This window comes from Amblyomma mixtum, chromosome 6, assembly GCF_055824585.1.
Source record: "Amblyomma mixtum isolate Tamu chromosome 6, ASM5582458v1, whole genome shotgun sequence".
In the NCBI taxonomy this organism is placed as follows: Eukaryota; Metazoa; Arthropoda; class Arachnida; order Ixodida; family Ixodidae; genus Amblyomma; species Amblyomma mixtum.
In genome coordinates, this window is record NC_143017.1 from 106,651,139 (window position 1) to 106,666,501 (window position 15,363).

Sequence of the window (15,363 nt, forward strand, 5' to 3'; positions counted from 1 at the left end):
CCACTCGACAATTTGTTAAGGATGAGTGAGCATTAGTGAAACCATTGAGCACGACTGTGTTCCGTCAGTGATGCTGGATATAATGCAGAGCGCTCAAGGCGCGCTCCCTCCACACTGCGCGAAACGGTGTGCTTTAGTGTGAAACACAAAATACCAAATACAAATACAAAAAACAGCTTAGTGTAAGATACAAAACAGGTTCCTACTGTATTTCCATTTCCTTAAAGACCGTAATACCGCTGAGCTTTCAGCAGTTAACCACATGGCTTATTTTCTTGCTGCTCTGGGGCTTCAAGTTGTACTCAAAATGGCTCCGTATGTGCTTTTAATTTTGCTTTGGATTCATCTATTGGGCAAGGTTGTCGAAATCGGTAAAAAACAGATAGGCATGCTTTGATTCTACTATTCCAGAGATGACATTACGGCAAGACTGATTACTGCCAAGCCACTGTCTCGATATCTGCTCAGGAAACTTCAGACGTGTGAACATCCTGAAGGGAACATTTGCAGGATTTATCCCACGCTTCCGATCGAAAAAGGCTCTGCAACAGGTATGATTTTCAGAACATTTCTATAATCGTGCGAGAATTTTGCAGCTCGCTAAAGTTCCTGGAGAGGCTTGAGGTGTGCGACTGGATATAAATTGCATGGATGATCACTCTGCCTTATTGTCCGTCAATGCTCAATGTATTCAATCAATAAACGCCTGTTGTACAACATGCTAACTTAAGCCTTCACATTCAAAAGAAGGACACCCATTCTTACCCAAGACTTCCTCAAGACTCATCTCTATCTATTAGGTGATTACATCGAACCAAACTATGCCGCACTGCATGTACACTCGAAAGGTAGTCAAAGACCGCATGTAGGAAAGCAAGTCTCGTCTCAGTCATAGTTTGTTTAACCCTATACAGATATTTTGTGGGCCACAACGATCTCTTAAGCCTGAGAATGGTACTTGTTTTCTATCCTCGAAGACAGCGGCCGCAGTAAACAATCTTTAATGAACAGCTGTTTAAGCACTATCAGAATTGCTGCATTTTTCTATTATACTCAGAAAGGCTATTGCGTTGTTTAGACCTTGCAATGAGGGATCTGTGCTGTGTTTAAACCTAGATGAAAGCTTTCAACCACTTCATTTGGAATGCGGGAATGTGTTATATGTAATAATCTAACCATGTTTTTTTTTCATGTTTCAGAAAAGCTCTTTCGTGGTAGCTGACACGCGTATATTCCTCCAAAAAAGGTCGAAAGTAATTTTCCTGCGAAGACAGCATAGTTACAAATAAGAACTACATAGAGTTGCATAAAGCTCAATGCAATCAGATACAGTGCCGCGGAAGACAGCATGCAACCTACAAGGACAACATATCATGTCGATGCTGCCCTGCAAGGAGCCCTGCAATGCACTATGTTTACGTATCCAAGGATGCGGGCGTTTGGTCGCATGGGCAACATCGTACTAGACACAGGGACCTGCAAAGAAAACCATACAAGCAAAAGTTTCAAATCGAGTGTAATTATCAGGCTGTGGCTGTTTATGTCCCCAGACTGTGAACGGCTCTCTGAAAGAAGATGTAGAAATCAACCTACAGAGATGCGGCCGTTATTTGCCCTCAAGTAAACCGCGTTGCGCAAGCAGAGGAAAACACAGATGGGCCACTGTGCAGAAGTGTGGAATAAAAGCGTCTGCAAAGGAACTAAATCCTCGTATTCAAGTGCTCAAATAGTTTCATACAGCCAAAGTGAAGCCATATTCACGCTGTTGTAGAATAATGCATGGGACTACGTGCATCTAGGTACCCAGGTGCGTAGGGTGGGAGCAGGTCTGACTTCAATATTTTGTACCGCCGTCGCATAGAATGCGGACAAATACTCTCGAGACAAGTTATGGAGGGCAGCGATGACTACTTATGTCCTTTAAATGCTAGGGCTTTTTTTTAATTTTTGCTCTTTTATTTGCTTTTCATTCTTTCCTTATTTTATTTTTTTCTCGTCCTTTCTAAAGACACACCGACTTATTAGACTACAGTCGTGAGACAATGCATGCTAGGTTCGTCTTTGTTCGCCAAGAAGCAACGTGGTTTTGTGGCCCATGAGATCCGTGCTCGCCTCGCCCCGTGAGAGTCTTGTGTTCAAATTTCCGCACTTTAAGAAGAAGTTTTACTTTTCCTGGACACCATGGTGACGTCATCTGGGATTTTTGGGACCATTGCTGGTGGTTAGCGCCGGCACCGTGTTTCGTTGCCGATTAACCACTTAATGCTTTTGCATGGACAGAAGCTGTGAAGCTGTCATATGAATGTTACGCCTGCGTCAGTGTATGCTCGGTTTCCCTTTCGAACCAAGACTTGAGCTCAAGGATGTGAATACTGCGCCGTCGGAGCTTTTAATCCCTATAAAGGTTCTTGTGCAGCGTCCTTCACGTACTATTCATACAAGGTAATTAAAATTCAGTTGGAGATCATCGCTTGCGTAGTCCCCCTATGAAGCCTTGTTTCAACTATGTATTAGCCGTTGCTTTGGGTATCTAACAATCCGGAGCTAACGTTCTATCGATAGCGCTCGGTATTTCAGTACCCCAAGAGACAACCTAACTCCGGGATCATCTTAATTCTTACAGAAATTCAGGAAGAGAATCTTTGCGACAGCCTGCTGAAAGCGCAGGAGAATGCCACCAAGGACACGAACGAGTGCGTCAGAGAGGGAGAATACTTCTGGTTCAAGTGCAAACCCGGATTACGCGAAGTGGACCTGAAGACGAGGGGGCGGCTGCGCCGCTCCATATGCGAGCGTGAGTTCTTGTTTATTTTCTTCCTCGTTCCTTGCAGGGGAAACCAGGTACGACCGCCGCATTCCTCTTTGGCTTGGGCAAGCGCAAATGCTACTCTACCGTTTGTTTCCCTCATCAAGATGGTGGGTGAAGGAACAGAGCCTCGACAGCTGCTTTCTTCATTTCATCCTAGTCAGAGCGTGCTTTGCAATAACCGATATAGCCAGGCCTCCCTGCATCACGCGGACGCGCAGGGCGTACTTTTTAGGTGTCGACTCAGGTGGAAAATGTGGATAGCCTGCCTTTGAATTAGCATACATGTTTGCACTAAACTGCGTCCGCCCCCTTTAGCTTGAAGTGAGACTCACTTGCAGCCTTTGTAATAAAAATGACAGATGATTTATGGCGGTTACAGCAAAAAGGTATTGAGTGCGAAAACACCTTGGTTTCCACTTCGGTTTCAGCTCGAGGCTTGGTTTTCAAGGTCAAGCAGGTTTCTGACTTAGGTCGGCGAAATCGGTGTGCGGATCTTAGGGCTAATGCAGTAAAGGTGGAGGGCACAATTACACTACTCCTTAAGGGTATGACGTGATAGCTTTAATGGGTTAAAGCCCATGTATGCGGAATTGTCATTCTCTACATTACATTCATTGATCGCTGGGATTCCTTTCCTCATTCGTACCACTCCTAGCGCAGTGGTGCAGCAGTTAAGAAATGCGCCACTGCCCTGCGTTGGCAGGTGCTGCCACCGATGGGGCTTGAGGAACCCAGGTTCCTCTTCCCGAGTGAACATTCGCGGCGAATAATGCATTCAACTGCTAGCTGCCACGGTGCTCTGTTTGCTCGCAATCCGAGGGGAAGGTTGCGATGACTTCACAAGGTCACGTGACCTAAGTGGCCCACCTAGATTGCTTCAAGGTCAAGCAGGCTTCAGACAAAGATCGGTGGACTCGCTGACTGCGGGCTTAAGTGCTAACGCATTAAACGAATTTTTTGCGAGCTCTTCACACGGTACTTATTCGCTTAGCAGTAGCTCACGATGATAGACGGCTCGTTCTGCGTTTGGTTACACAAGTCATAGCATTCTAACGAGAGACTACCTTGACCGATAGATCAGCAGTGTTTGCCGACTTAGTCTCTGCCAAAGTGACAGAACACTTTCGGCGCAGTCTTTTCCGCTCTTTCAGTATACTTAGGTGAAGGAAACACTTCGAAAACCTTTATTCAAGGTACTAAAACACTTCCTTTCTTGCAGCGGGTGTATCGTGTGACTTTAAACGTGTGCAAGAATGTCACAAAACAGGCCATATATGCGTCCTTGAGCAGGAGCAGCAGGTTTGCAAGTGCCCACGTGGCACGATTGAAGACCAGGGAAACTGTACAGGTAAGACAATCCTCTTAGGTGGGCACGTGACCGACACGCGCTCTGGATGGGCAGCCATGCAGCCGGCGTGCAGCTGCTAGCTTCAAAACCAGTATGCCTAAACTTTGTTTCTGAGAAATTATTGCTTGTCTTGTATGAAGAGTGCTGCGACATGTAAAGGGGCCGATCAAACACTTTGACGATTTGTTATTGGTTTACGGTTGGTTTGGTTGGTTTATGGGGTTTAACGTCCCAAAAGCGACTAAGGCTATGAGAGACGCCGTAGTGGAGGGCTCCGGAAATTTCGACCACCTGGGGTTCTTTAACGTGCACTGACATCGCACAGTGCACGGGCCTCGAATTGCTCCTCCAAAGAAATTCAGCCGCCGCGGCCGGGATCGAACCCGCGTCTTTCGGGCCAGCAGCCGAGCACCATAGCCACTGAGCCACCGCGGCGGCTTGTTATTGGTTTACGGTTAAGGGTTTTGGTATTATGGGGCTGAACATCCAAAAGTGAACAGGCTATGAGAGACGCCGTACGGGAGGGCTCTCAATAATTTGAACGATCTGGGGCTAATAATATGAATTAAACCATCCATATTTTAGCCATTGTGCTCCATTCAGGTTTAGTTATGTGCCTAAAAGAGCGGTCAGAATAATAACGTGCTTCATCCAACCTTAACTTACAATACTATCATCATCGTCAGCCCGACTCCGCCTGCTGAAAAACATAGGCCTCTCCGATATCTCTCCAATTACCCCTATTATGTGTCAGCCAGGGCCACTTCAACCGAGCAAACTTCTTAATCACATTCGCCCACCTAACTTTCTGCCCTCTCCTGCTACGCTTGCCTTCTCTTGGAATCCAGTTAGTCACCCTTAACCACCGAAATATTATACCACTACAAAGAACTTTTAGTTCAGAAAGCCCTGTTCCGACATTCTTGTTAAAGTATGAACCTGGACGAGACCGCAGGCTTTTTAATCAGTCGCTGCCGCGTGTGCTGTGACTGCTACCTCGAAGAGCTATGTTACACCGTCGTTTTTAGTGTTTCGTGACCGCTATTTCATAGGAAATCAGTTTCATGACCGTTATTTCACCGTACAGCTTTCAGTATTGAAATAAGGTGACAGAACATTACCGTTGCCATTTTGTTTCGAGATAAGAATTACGTTTAATGAAACGACATTGCAGCCAGTAGCATGTAGCCGTGACTTCTAAGTAAACAGTTACATCAAAAACGCCAGTTTTCCCATATTATGAAAGAGGAAAGCTCACGCAGGTATCTTCCCAAGCCATTTTGTCATGCCTTGAAGACATCACGAAACAGTCAACTACGCTCAACAAACCCGAAACTGCTTCTATTTAGCAAGACGTTCAACTGGGCTAGTTGATAAAGATTCATGGTGACACACGCACAAAAGACGAGGAACCAGAGTAAGAAAAACACAGGACAGAGTTGTGAGTCGGCTCTTGTCCTATGTCTTTCTTACTCTGGTTTCTCGTCGTTTGCGCTGTGTGTCACATGCTTCTGTTTCAACAGATTAAGACGAAATAAATTTATGTGTAGGTTGCGAGGCGGGCGCCTCAGAGGCCGCATCCGCTTACACCGGCAGCCTGGAGTGTTCTACAGAACGCGAGCGTGCCACCACCTCTTCTTCGTCTCCGCGAACCTCAGCGGTAGCTCTACAGTCTCACCCTGCACAACCAACGCTTTATTGTAGACACTCGTAAACCGCTCACTTCAGAGTGAAATCCCCTCACTTCACCGATAGCAATAACAAAGACAGCCAACTTTTGATGAATGCCTTGGTTAACATTTCATGAGTAGATATATTTCTAATTAGTCAAAATTTTAAGTGTTTTACTTTTTTCACGTCATTTACACTTGTAGCCATTCTTTTCTCTATTGCCTTTAATCCCGAGGGTATATGCAATATGCACATATATGCCTGACACGCATCATCACGAAGTCACGAAAACTTACTCGCGAATGCAATGCGAACCTTCTGCAAATTCAAAAGATAACCACTAGACAGTAAACTACTGAGATGCTTGGTAAATGAACTTGTGCATCAGAGCAAGAAGGAATTCATCACTGATTGTAAATACCCGTTCGCTTCGCGACAACATTCTGTTGCATATGTTTGATTTTTGATGAAGTTTTTCAGGCTTCGTTATAAAGTTAAAAACTAAGTTATTTGCTGGGCAACGGCAAAGTATGTCTCTTATTAGTTTTCGTTGTTTCTTTTTACGAATTTTAGCCATAGCTGCGAAAACGTGCACGGAGGAAAAGAAGCAAGAATGTGGGACGAAAGGCGAAGAATGCGTTGTTGAGAACGACGAGGCTGTTTGCAAAGCGAAAGGTGACTCGACTGCGACAACGGAAGCTTCACCTGGTGCGTAGGAAAAACCAAGTGCAGTGATTGGTCTTCATCAAGAAAAAAAGAAAATTATAACCACTGCCTAGCAGGGGGTGATCATGTTGATGTGTGAGCAGAAAAAAGCTGAATCTAGGGAGCTGATTTCTTCAAATGCATCGCCACTTCCCAGTTCCTAAATGATACCTTTGAAGCGGAGTTGAGCCTCAAAGAACGAAAAAAGAAACGTATTTAATGTATACCTGAATGCAGCTGTAAGCTTTCCTAAATGTTGCCACTCAACACCGTGACCTTCGTATGACAGGAAAGTCGTTCCGCCAACTTCACTAACTAGAACTGCAAGTGTTTGATAGGAAGGCTTCGTATTGATCGGTAACTCAATGTCAGAGAAAACGAATAGACCGTAGTAATCTATAGAAGTATTGCTTCATTTTATTTGTCTTGGGTCCCAGACACGACAAAGTGCACAGAGCAAAAGAAGCAAGAATGTGGGACGAAAGGAGAAGAATGCGTTGTTGAGAGCGATGAGGCTGTTTGCAAAGCAAAAGATGACTCGACTGCGACAACGGAAGCTTCCCCTGGTGAGTAGGCAAAACCCCAAATGTGGTCATTGGTCTTCACCAAGAAAAAGAAACATTACAACCACTGCACAGCATGAGGAGGCTGTGTTGGTTTATGAGTGGAAAAAATGCTGAATCTAACGAAGTAATTTTATTATATACATAGACACTTCCCAGTTGAGTCATTGTAGATTTATAAGAAAGTTGAGCCTCAAAGAATTACAAAAAATACATTTAATAAACACCTGAATTCAGCCCTGTGGTTAAACAGGAAAGCTGTACACATTCCTAAATATCTGACTCAACACCGTGACCTTCATATGACTGGGGGGAGTCGTTCCGCCAACTCCGTTAATTAGAATGGCAAGTGTTTGATAGGAGGGCTTTATATTGATTGGTAACTCATCATCATCATCATCATCATCAGCCTGACTACACCCACTGCAGGGCAAAGGCCTCCACCATGTCTCTCCAATTAACCCTGTCCTTTGCCAGTTGCGGCCGCTGTATCACCGCAAACCTCTTAATCTCATCCGTCCACCTAAGTTTCTGCCGTCCCCTGCTACGTTTGCCTTCTCTTGGAATCCCCTCCGTTACCCTTAAGGACCAGCGGTTATCTTGCCTTCGCATTACATACCCTGCCCAAGCCCATTTCTTCCTCTTGATTTCAACTAGGATGTCATTAACCCACGTTTGTTCTCTCACCCACTCCGCCCTCTTCCGATCTCTTAACGTTACACCTATCATTTGCCTTTCCATAGCTCGCTGCGTTGTTCTTAACTTACGCTGAACCCTCTTTATTAGCCTCCACGTTTCTGCCCCATAGTTGAGTACTGGTAAGATACAGCTGTTGTATACTTTTCTCTTGAGGGATATTGGTAAACTACCATTCATAATCTCAGAGAACCTGCCATATGCGCTCCACCCCATTCTTATTATTCCAGTTATTTCCCTCTCATGATCCGGATATGCGGTCACTACCTACCCTAACTAGACATATTCTCTTACTACTTCCAGCACCTCGCTACCATTAGTAACTCAATGTCAGATAAAACGACTACTACGAAGTAATCCACTGAAATATTGCTTAATTTTGTTCATCTTGTGTTTAAGATCCGGCAAAGTGTACGGAGGAAAAGAAGCAAGAATGTGGGACGAAAGGCGAAGAATGCGTTGTTGAGAACGACCAGGCTGTTTGCAAAGCCAAAGGTGACTCGACTGCGACGACGCAGGCTCCATCTGGTACGTGAGCAAAGGTTTGTGTGGTTAGCATAGTTTATAAAGAAAAAGTCGCGAGAGTTGTTTTGCGGCCAATGATTTTCATGACGACTTGTTACCGCTGTGTTCATACTGCTAAAGGTGGCTCTACGGAAACAAACACAATCCAGCAAACTATGCGGTTAAGTTCGTCGCCATGTCGCTTTTATTTGTTTGCAATGGCGACAAAGAATTAAGCTTCAACGTGACAAAGAAAAAGATAACACAACGACTTATATATAAGCCATGGAAATCCTCAAAACGCTCGCGGCAAGGATTGCGCGAAATAACTGTTCTTGAGCATCGGACGCCTCTTTGAGCACTCTATGAGGGCTTTGGCATTATTGCAGAAAACCTGTAGCAACGCAGTCATGCTAAGTCACTATCTAAACTTCTCTAATGGAACTGTGATCTCACCCCCCCCCCTTCCCGCTCCAAGCTGCTTCAACTCGGAAGCGAAGCACTCGATGAGACAGAGCTCAGCCAAGATTCCATCTGCGGGCGTCCGGAGAAACAAAATAACAAATCAAAAAGCCAGCGCAAGTAGATGGCACAGCAACAGCAGCACGTGTTTCTTGCACGACGTTGTCCACACTTATGCATTCAGCGCACATCTGTCACTGCCGCCATAAAGCGAGCGCGAGTTTTAGTTTGATAGTAGTTTGAGTTGATGAAGAAGACGATGTGCAATGCACAGAGAAATATGCGCTGCCACACTTCCCGTTCGTCAAGCAAGAGATTTACGCATGCTTACGCGTGCAAAATAAAGCGGTGCTCCCACGAAGGAACGAGCAGGATTTAAGTGCTGACTTTCTGGAGACTCAATACCTTGACGATAACATTGATCGATTCTCTTGATTGGAAGCTAATTATTGCAGATTCAGAGAGCTTCATATAAGTACTTTTTTTTTATTTGCCTTGTGTGCTGGTGTTTTCAAAGTTATTTATTTTCAGTACCGCAGGAAGTGCAAAGATATGAGGAACAGTTCTTGTTTTTTTTCTTTTTTCCCAAAGGTTCTGGGTCAAGGACTGTTCCCGTGAGCGCTGTTTTCTTACTGGCCGTCTTGATTCCAGTGCTCTACTCATAGCGGTAAGCAGTGCCTACTCCTTTAATACGAAATACACAAGCCGCATCATCTGCACGCTAATTAGTGAATGCAGAGAAATAGTCGCACAGGTCATTTGTGTCTGCTCTTGCAGCTTGTGCATCGAGCAGGACACCGTTAAGGTTGGATACCAACTGCTGACTTCTGAAACGAGCTTATAGCGGCATTGAGGAGCGTTTGACGCTAAGAATAATTTTCAAATAGTTGCACTTGCGAGCATACATCGACAGCCTCACCACTCTATCTGTAATTTCCAGGGTGAGATCCTTCGTGCTTCAGCGGTGACATTACAGATAAAGCGTAACTGAAGATGAAACTCGATATGGAGCTAAATTCATAACATTCGCACTATGGGAGTGCAAAATTCCTTGTTTCATTAGTGTGAACAGGGCAAGTTGGAATACAATGCTGTTCAAGCGAAAAATTCAGACTTACGAAAGCGCAAAAAGAATGGCCGCGGAAGACTAACTTCGTGGGGTATGCCTAGAGTATTTTATGCCGCAAATGGAAAATAGCGGTCAATATTCAATTCTTTCTGGCAGATTTACAGGTAGTACGAGGATTTAGGTCACCTCAGCTCGTAAGGCTTCCAGCTGCCTCCGCAAATGTCCTGGCGAAGGAATGTGGTTTTTTTTTTTTTTTTGTACACTTTAGGTGACAACTTCCGAAGGTAAAACCAGTCAGGTTACATAGAATTGCTTCGGAGCAAGTGCCATTCCGAAAATTTGGCGTATGAAAGCAAAATTTTTTCTAAAGTTTATTTCAAAAACTATACTTCGGAAGGCTATTTATGGCAACACGTAAACTTGTCCACCATATGTTTTGCAGTGAAGGCTGTAGCTGCTTCGCTGGTAGAGAAATTTTCCAACTTATGCTGTTTTTTTGCAAGTCGATTTCTAAGAAAGTTATCGTGCAGTAGCTTGCTGGCGGTCGCTCTTTTCTGCGACAATCCTTTCGTTTCCCAAGACACGTACGCTTGTCTATCTAAGTGAGGCAACACTTCAGCGCTTCTAGGAAAGGATCGTGAACCTTTACACGTGAGATGAAATTGTGTGCGTTCAGTGACAGGTGTATGTTATCTTGGGATTCATGATGTCAGCGTCTGTGCCTTATCAGCTATGATGGTGTTTTGAGCCTGCTTGAAGATTTTATTGCTGGCGCGCACTACGTGCCGCTCTCTGCGCCGCGCTTGAGTTCAAAGTGCGCGGGCCGTCTTCTTTTCTATCTTTTTTTACTTTGTGCAGTCGCTAAGCTGCTATTTGGGGAAATGCTGGTTTCTCTTGTCTCAGGCACGTGTGTACTTTTGATAACAGTCGCACAAGACGAAATACCATCCCTATAAGATGGCAAGCGGCACCACCTAATGCAGAAACGTTGTACAACAGCCAGAGTCTGCAAAGTGCCATTCCGCTTTCGTGTATCCCAAGTTGGCAGGTATACACTTTGGCCGCCCGGACGCAAAAGGCTTTAAGAAACGAAAATGAGCAACGATTTTAAAACGATCTACAAATGCTTTGACCAACATTTCTTTTTGTTACTTTCAATTCATCACGCTCTTTTGGGGACTTGGGTTGTAACAGACAGTTTCTGGCTACTTCACCTAGATTAGGCCGCTACTACTGGCGACAATAAAAAACTTGGAAGAGAACACCAAGGTTTTGTGCTTATGTCATATTCGTATTGAAGTAGGCGCGCAGGCGAACATGACAATAAGCTAAAAAAAAAGGCAGTTGTGCGCACATATGTTAATGTATTATCGATTATATGTATATAATGTGATTACTGGTTGTACGGATGCATATTCGAACAAAATGAAGGCGCGGGAGATGACCTCCGTATTACAAACAATGACACGAAATGTTCTGCTGGGCTTTTTTGGCGCTATCGAACGACGAGGTAGAGTGTTTCTTTCTTGGTTGCGCTGCAGCATCGAGGCCATCTTGCGCTGTCTTGTAACCGCTTTTTGTTACATTTAGTTCATTTTTTTGAAAGGCTACAATACTATTGTTGTAAGTAAAAAAGCACAGGTATTCTTGCATATGATCAGCCTAGAGGCGTCATGTATAGACCGATAATAATACTTATCACGTAATGCGCCTTATGGTTGCTTTGGTTCGTATGGGATTGTTCGCTGTTTGGTTGAACCATGCTGTTACGTCGTTCTCGGTGGGGTGACAGCCTTCCAGAAGTTCCGCGCATGATAGAAAGTAGTGCATGAGGTCATACTCAAGCCATGGTAGGTGTTACCTGATTCTAATATTTTTTCGCCTTATGTCTTTGCCTCCTTTCAGTGTTTGCTCCTGAGCAAAGTCCGATGTTTTCGTTCGGCGGCAAGTAACGCGCGAACCATTGTGTTCTTGTTTGCCATGGCTGGTCTGTCGCCTTATTTTCAGATCGCACCGTAGTTCCTGTTATCTTGCGATAGCATGGTCCTCAGACGTCCCTAGATAGCCCGTAATGTACTGCGCGATAACCTTGACGCTTCGCGAAGATGTACGCCTGTTATCTAGAAAGCTCTTACCCATGTTTCAATGCAGCCACGGCGGACAGCCTTGAACGTACAGACTGAGAATACTTCGAGTGCACCTGTCGCTATCTTCGCTCCAATATTTCTTGAAGGACCGAAGTTATCCTGGTTTACCCCTCCTTTTGAAGCTTTCGTTTTTCTCTCAGGCTACGAGACAATGTATTTTGTGTGCTTTCTATAAAACGCTCGTTCTCGCTTTGGTTTTTTCTTCCACTCATAAAAATGAAATAACTAGCTCTCTTCATTTAGCTACGAGGCTACTGATAGCCCTCCGTTTGCAAGAGGTCTTGAAAGCAAGTTCACGCTGCCGCTCCTGGACAGACACCTAAAAAAAATGCGTCATGATGACAGATCGCAGGCTGAGTACCGTATTTTCCGGTGTATAAGACGCACCCGCCTTATATGCAGGCTGTCATTGAAAAAGTTGGTATATAAGACGCACCCGTATATAAGACGCACCCCAGTTTACCCAGTTAGGCTAGTGAGGATCAATTAAACACGCTTGCGCGACCATCATGAAATTCACCGTGCCTGTGATAAATTCATAAGCAACGCTAAGTGGTCAAAAAAGGCATCACTCACGCCATTCCCGCCCACGTTTTAGAAAAAAAAGAAAGAAGAAACCAAAATCCCTTCCATATGTCGATAAGAACATTTTATTTCTACTTAAAACCTTGCAAGTCTTCACCTTCGGATGCGCTATCAAAAAGTTCGCCCATTTCTGGAGGCAACGCGACTGAAACATTCTCTTCGCACTATGTACACGAAGCAAACAAAGTTGCAAAGGGTGGCTGAAAAAAGAACGCCGGCTAGTCCTGGCTTGTCTTGACAATGGCTAGAAACAGGATTGTCGTAATCTTTTGGCATTTCACATTAATTTTGCTTGGGGCCTCCGAAACGGTCGCGTGTTTGTGATAACGGAAGTCGTCATCCCCGCCGTTTCATGATAAAGTTCACCTAAAAGAAGTTGCGCACGGCGGTCTCCGTATTGAAGTATTAACCGTGTTACAACCGCATCATTGCTAGTGATATTTTTTTCGGTAAAAAAAAGCTTGAAAATGAACCTAAGTAATTTCTGAACTCGCTAAAGAAAACGAAAAATTCGCATATAAGACGCACCCTTGTATAGGACGCACGAGCAAGATTTTCGAAAAAAAACCGCGTCTTATACACCGGAAAATACGGTACTCAGGAAGTTGCACGCTTTGCACCGGACCGTCCTTCTCCTCAGCCTTTACTCAGTGTATACCGAAAGGAAAAGGCCTCAAAGGCTGCGGAATGACAGCAAGGGGATAAGAAGTTTAGTTTGCTACGAAATCCCACTTTGAAAGAGGCATTTAGAATTTAAACGTTGCGACCGAAAGAGGCCGTCACAGTTGTGTAAGCGTGAACACGTATATGCTGGCCAACAAGCTCTCAAATAGCATTTCTAACAAACAATATGCGGGAACCTGCGCATCTGTGTGGGGTACTTATACACGTCGTATAACACCTGCCATTCTTTTACTTTGCTTTAACCAAACCTCTTCTCTCTGCCTCACTTCGCAGGCTGAAATCCTTATGCAGGCCAAGCGGAACCAAGAGTGATTTTACGTGCCGCCAGTCCTACGCTCTGGTCACGCCGAGAACTGAATAAATACACAGATCGAATCTAATAAGGTTGTGTCTCATCGTAACCCTCTCATTGTAATTTATTTGTGATATATTTAATGAACACTACCTTCGACGTGAAGGAACGTCAAATAAAAAAATCTGTATTTTCACGGTGGGACTGTGGTTCATGAGTTTTGAGAGAAAAAGTGTCGCCATGAAACAAATTTGAGCGATGTTTTCGATGCAGAAAAGCATAATACATATCTATTCAGATCACAGAAATTAACTACCGAGCAATAATTAGCTGGACATAGGCAGTACAGTTGGTATTCTGAGAGTGCTGATGTTCTAGCAGGGCTCAGAGAGAAGCAGCTAACTCAGCAGGCCGACTTCACCGAAAAGCCTAATACACCACCGCTGCCATATAGAATGCCACTCTTACAAAAATGGTCCAAATACTCTGTACAGACTTTTTATAGACTGTTGCCATCCTATGGATATGGATATTTCCTTTATCGATAGACCTACTTTTGATAGTGTATAAGTATCTCTGTTCCCTTTGTGTATATACAACCTATACACTCTCTCTAGACAACAGTCTGCAACAATGTCATATTTATCTATAGAAAATATCTCTAAAGTCAGCAGCGTCTTTTTTAATTTATAGACAATCTTTAGACTATCTTCTTGAGTGAGGTCTACAGGATTCCAGATTTCCCTTCGTCCATGGAAAATGTATAGAACGTCTGTGGACCAATTTCTCTATATCTATGAGAATCTGAAATATTTTTTGCCTATAGACACTCTATAAATTATATGTGCCAAGGTCGACATGATTTTCTTTCAGTCTGTGGGCAATCTGTAGACACACCATAGACTGCAGGCAAAGGCGTATTGGTAGTAATGAAGTTTATTTTTCTGAATTATAAGTGCCAGGAAGTAGGCAGTTTTTCGGACCATTGCCAGTTGATTTTACAGCACAGAGGACTCCAGCCTGAAGAGGGCAAGTGTAATGGGGGGATGGGAACGGAAACGGGTAAAAGAAAACGCAGTGTTTTAGGTTAGCATAAAGGGACCTACAGCTGGGACAGGACGGATCTAGACAGACGTGGTAAAGGTAGACCGCGCTGGAGAGGGATTCGATGACAGGTGCACTGTTCTCCACCATTCAAGGTAGTCCATGGGTACACCAGAGGGTGACGTCGTTAGCATAGAAGACGTGCCTTAGATTGGGGGTAGAGTATAGTTGCCTCACCTATGGAGCCATGTCGAGGTTGAAAAGTGTCGACAACACTGCACCCTGTGGCGTCCGCGGCGAGAGGAGTATGGGGTTGGAGAGTGTATCGTGCAATTGAATTAGGTTGTTTGCCCTTGGAGGAAGTTACAAAATTTGATTTATGTATTGTGCCCACAACAACTACGCAATGACAACTACGCGTAAAAAGCTTTTCTGACAAACGGGAACGACCAAGGCATGGACATGACTAGAGGAGGGGATCAGAAAAGTTTGCTCAAGAAGCAGAAACAGTTATTGAGTGGACACATGGGAGCGAAAGGTAATGAGAGAGTGTGAGAAGAAGTCGTTGCCGCTGAGATGCTCCTGATAATGACTCAGGACCATTCGCTCCATCGTTTTTTCGACGCTCGAAGAAAGAAAAATGGGTAGCAAATCGTGTAGAGTAGGACGTTTCGCAGACTTTTGGATAAGCACTGTTTCCGAGGATCTGCACTCCGAGAGGAGGGTACCACCAGACCAATGCATATTGATGATGGAAAGGAGAGTACCTTTGTCAGAGCTGGGA

At 44.4% G+C, this 15,363-nt stretch overlaps 1 protein-coding gene across 6 annotated transcripts in view; it reads left to right on the forward strand.

Moving 5' to 3' along the window:
- The window catches only part of LOC149339939 (glycoprotein antigen BM86-like), a 161,290-nt gene that overhangs the window by 24,331 nt on the left and 121,596 nt on the right, over positions 1-15,363 (forward strand). Inside the window, exons 12-19 of one of the 6 annotated variants that reach the window (XR_016283574.1) lie at positions 412-551; positions 2,624-2,794; positions 4,029-4,157; positions 6,402-6,536; positions 6,971-7,099; positions 8,192-8,334; positions 9,350-9,425; positions 13,517-13,739. Coding sequence is in view for 5 of the 6 variants with exons in the window: in XM_089548658.1 (XP_089404784.1) it covers positions 412-551; positions 2,624-2,794; positions 4,029-4,157; positions 6,402-6,536; positions 6,971-7,099; positions 8,192-8,320; positions 9,350-9,423 (907 nt within the window). In the remaining variant the exon portion in view is untranslated. Of the gene's footprint in view, positions 1-411; positions 552-2,623; positions 2,795-4,028; positions 4,158-6,401; positions 6,537-6,970; positions 7,100-8,191; positions 8,335-9,349; positions 9,426-13,516; positions 13,740-15,363 lie in introns of those variants that run through there. The other 5 variants (XM_089548660.1, XM_089548658.1, XM_089548662.1 and 2 more) reach the window with 5 other exon arrangements.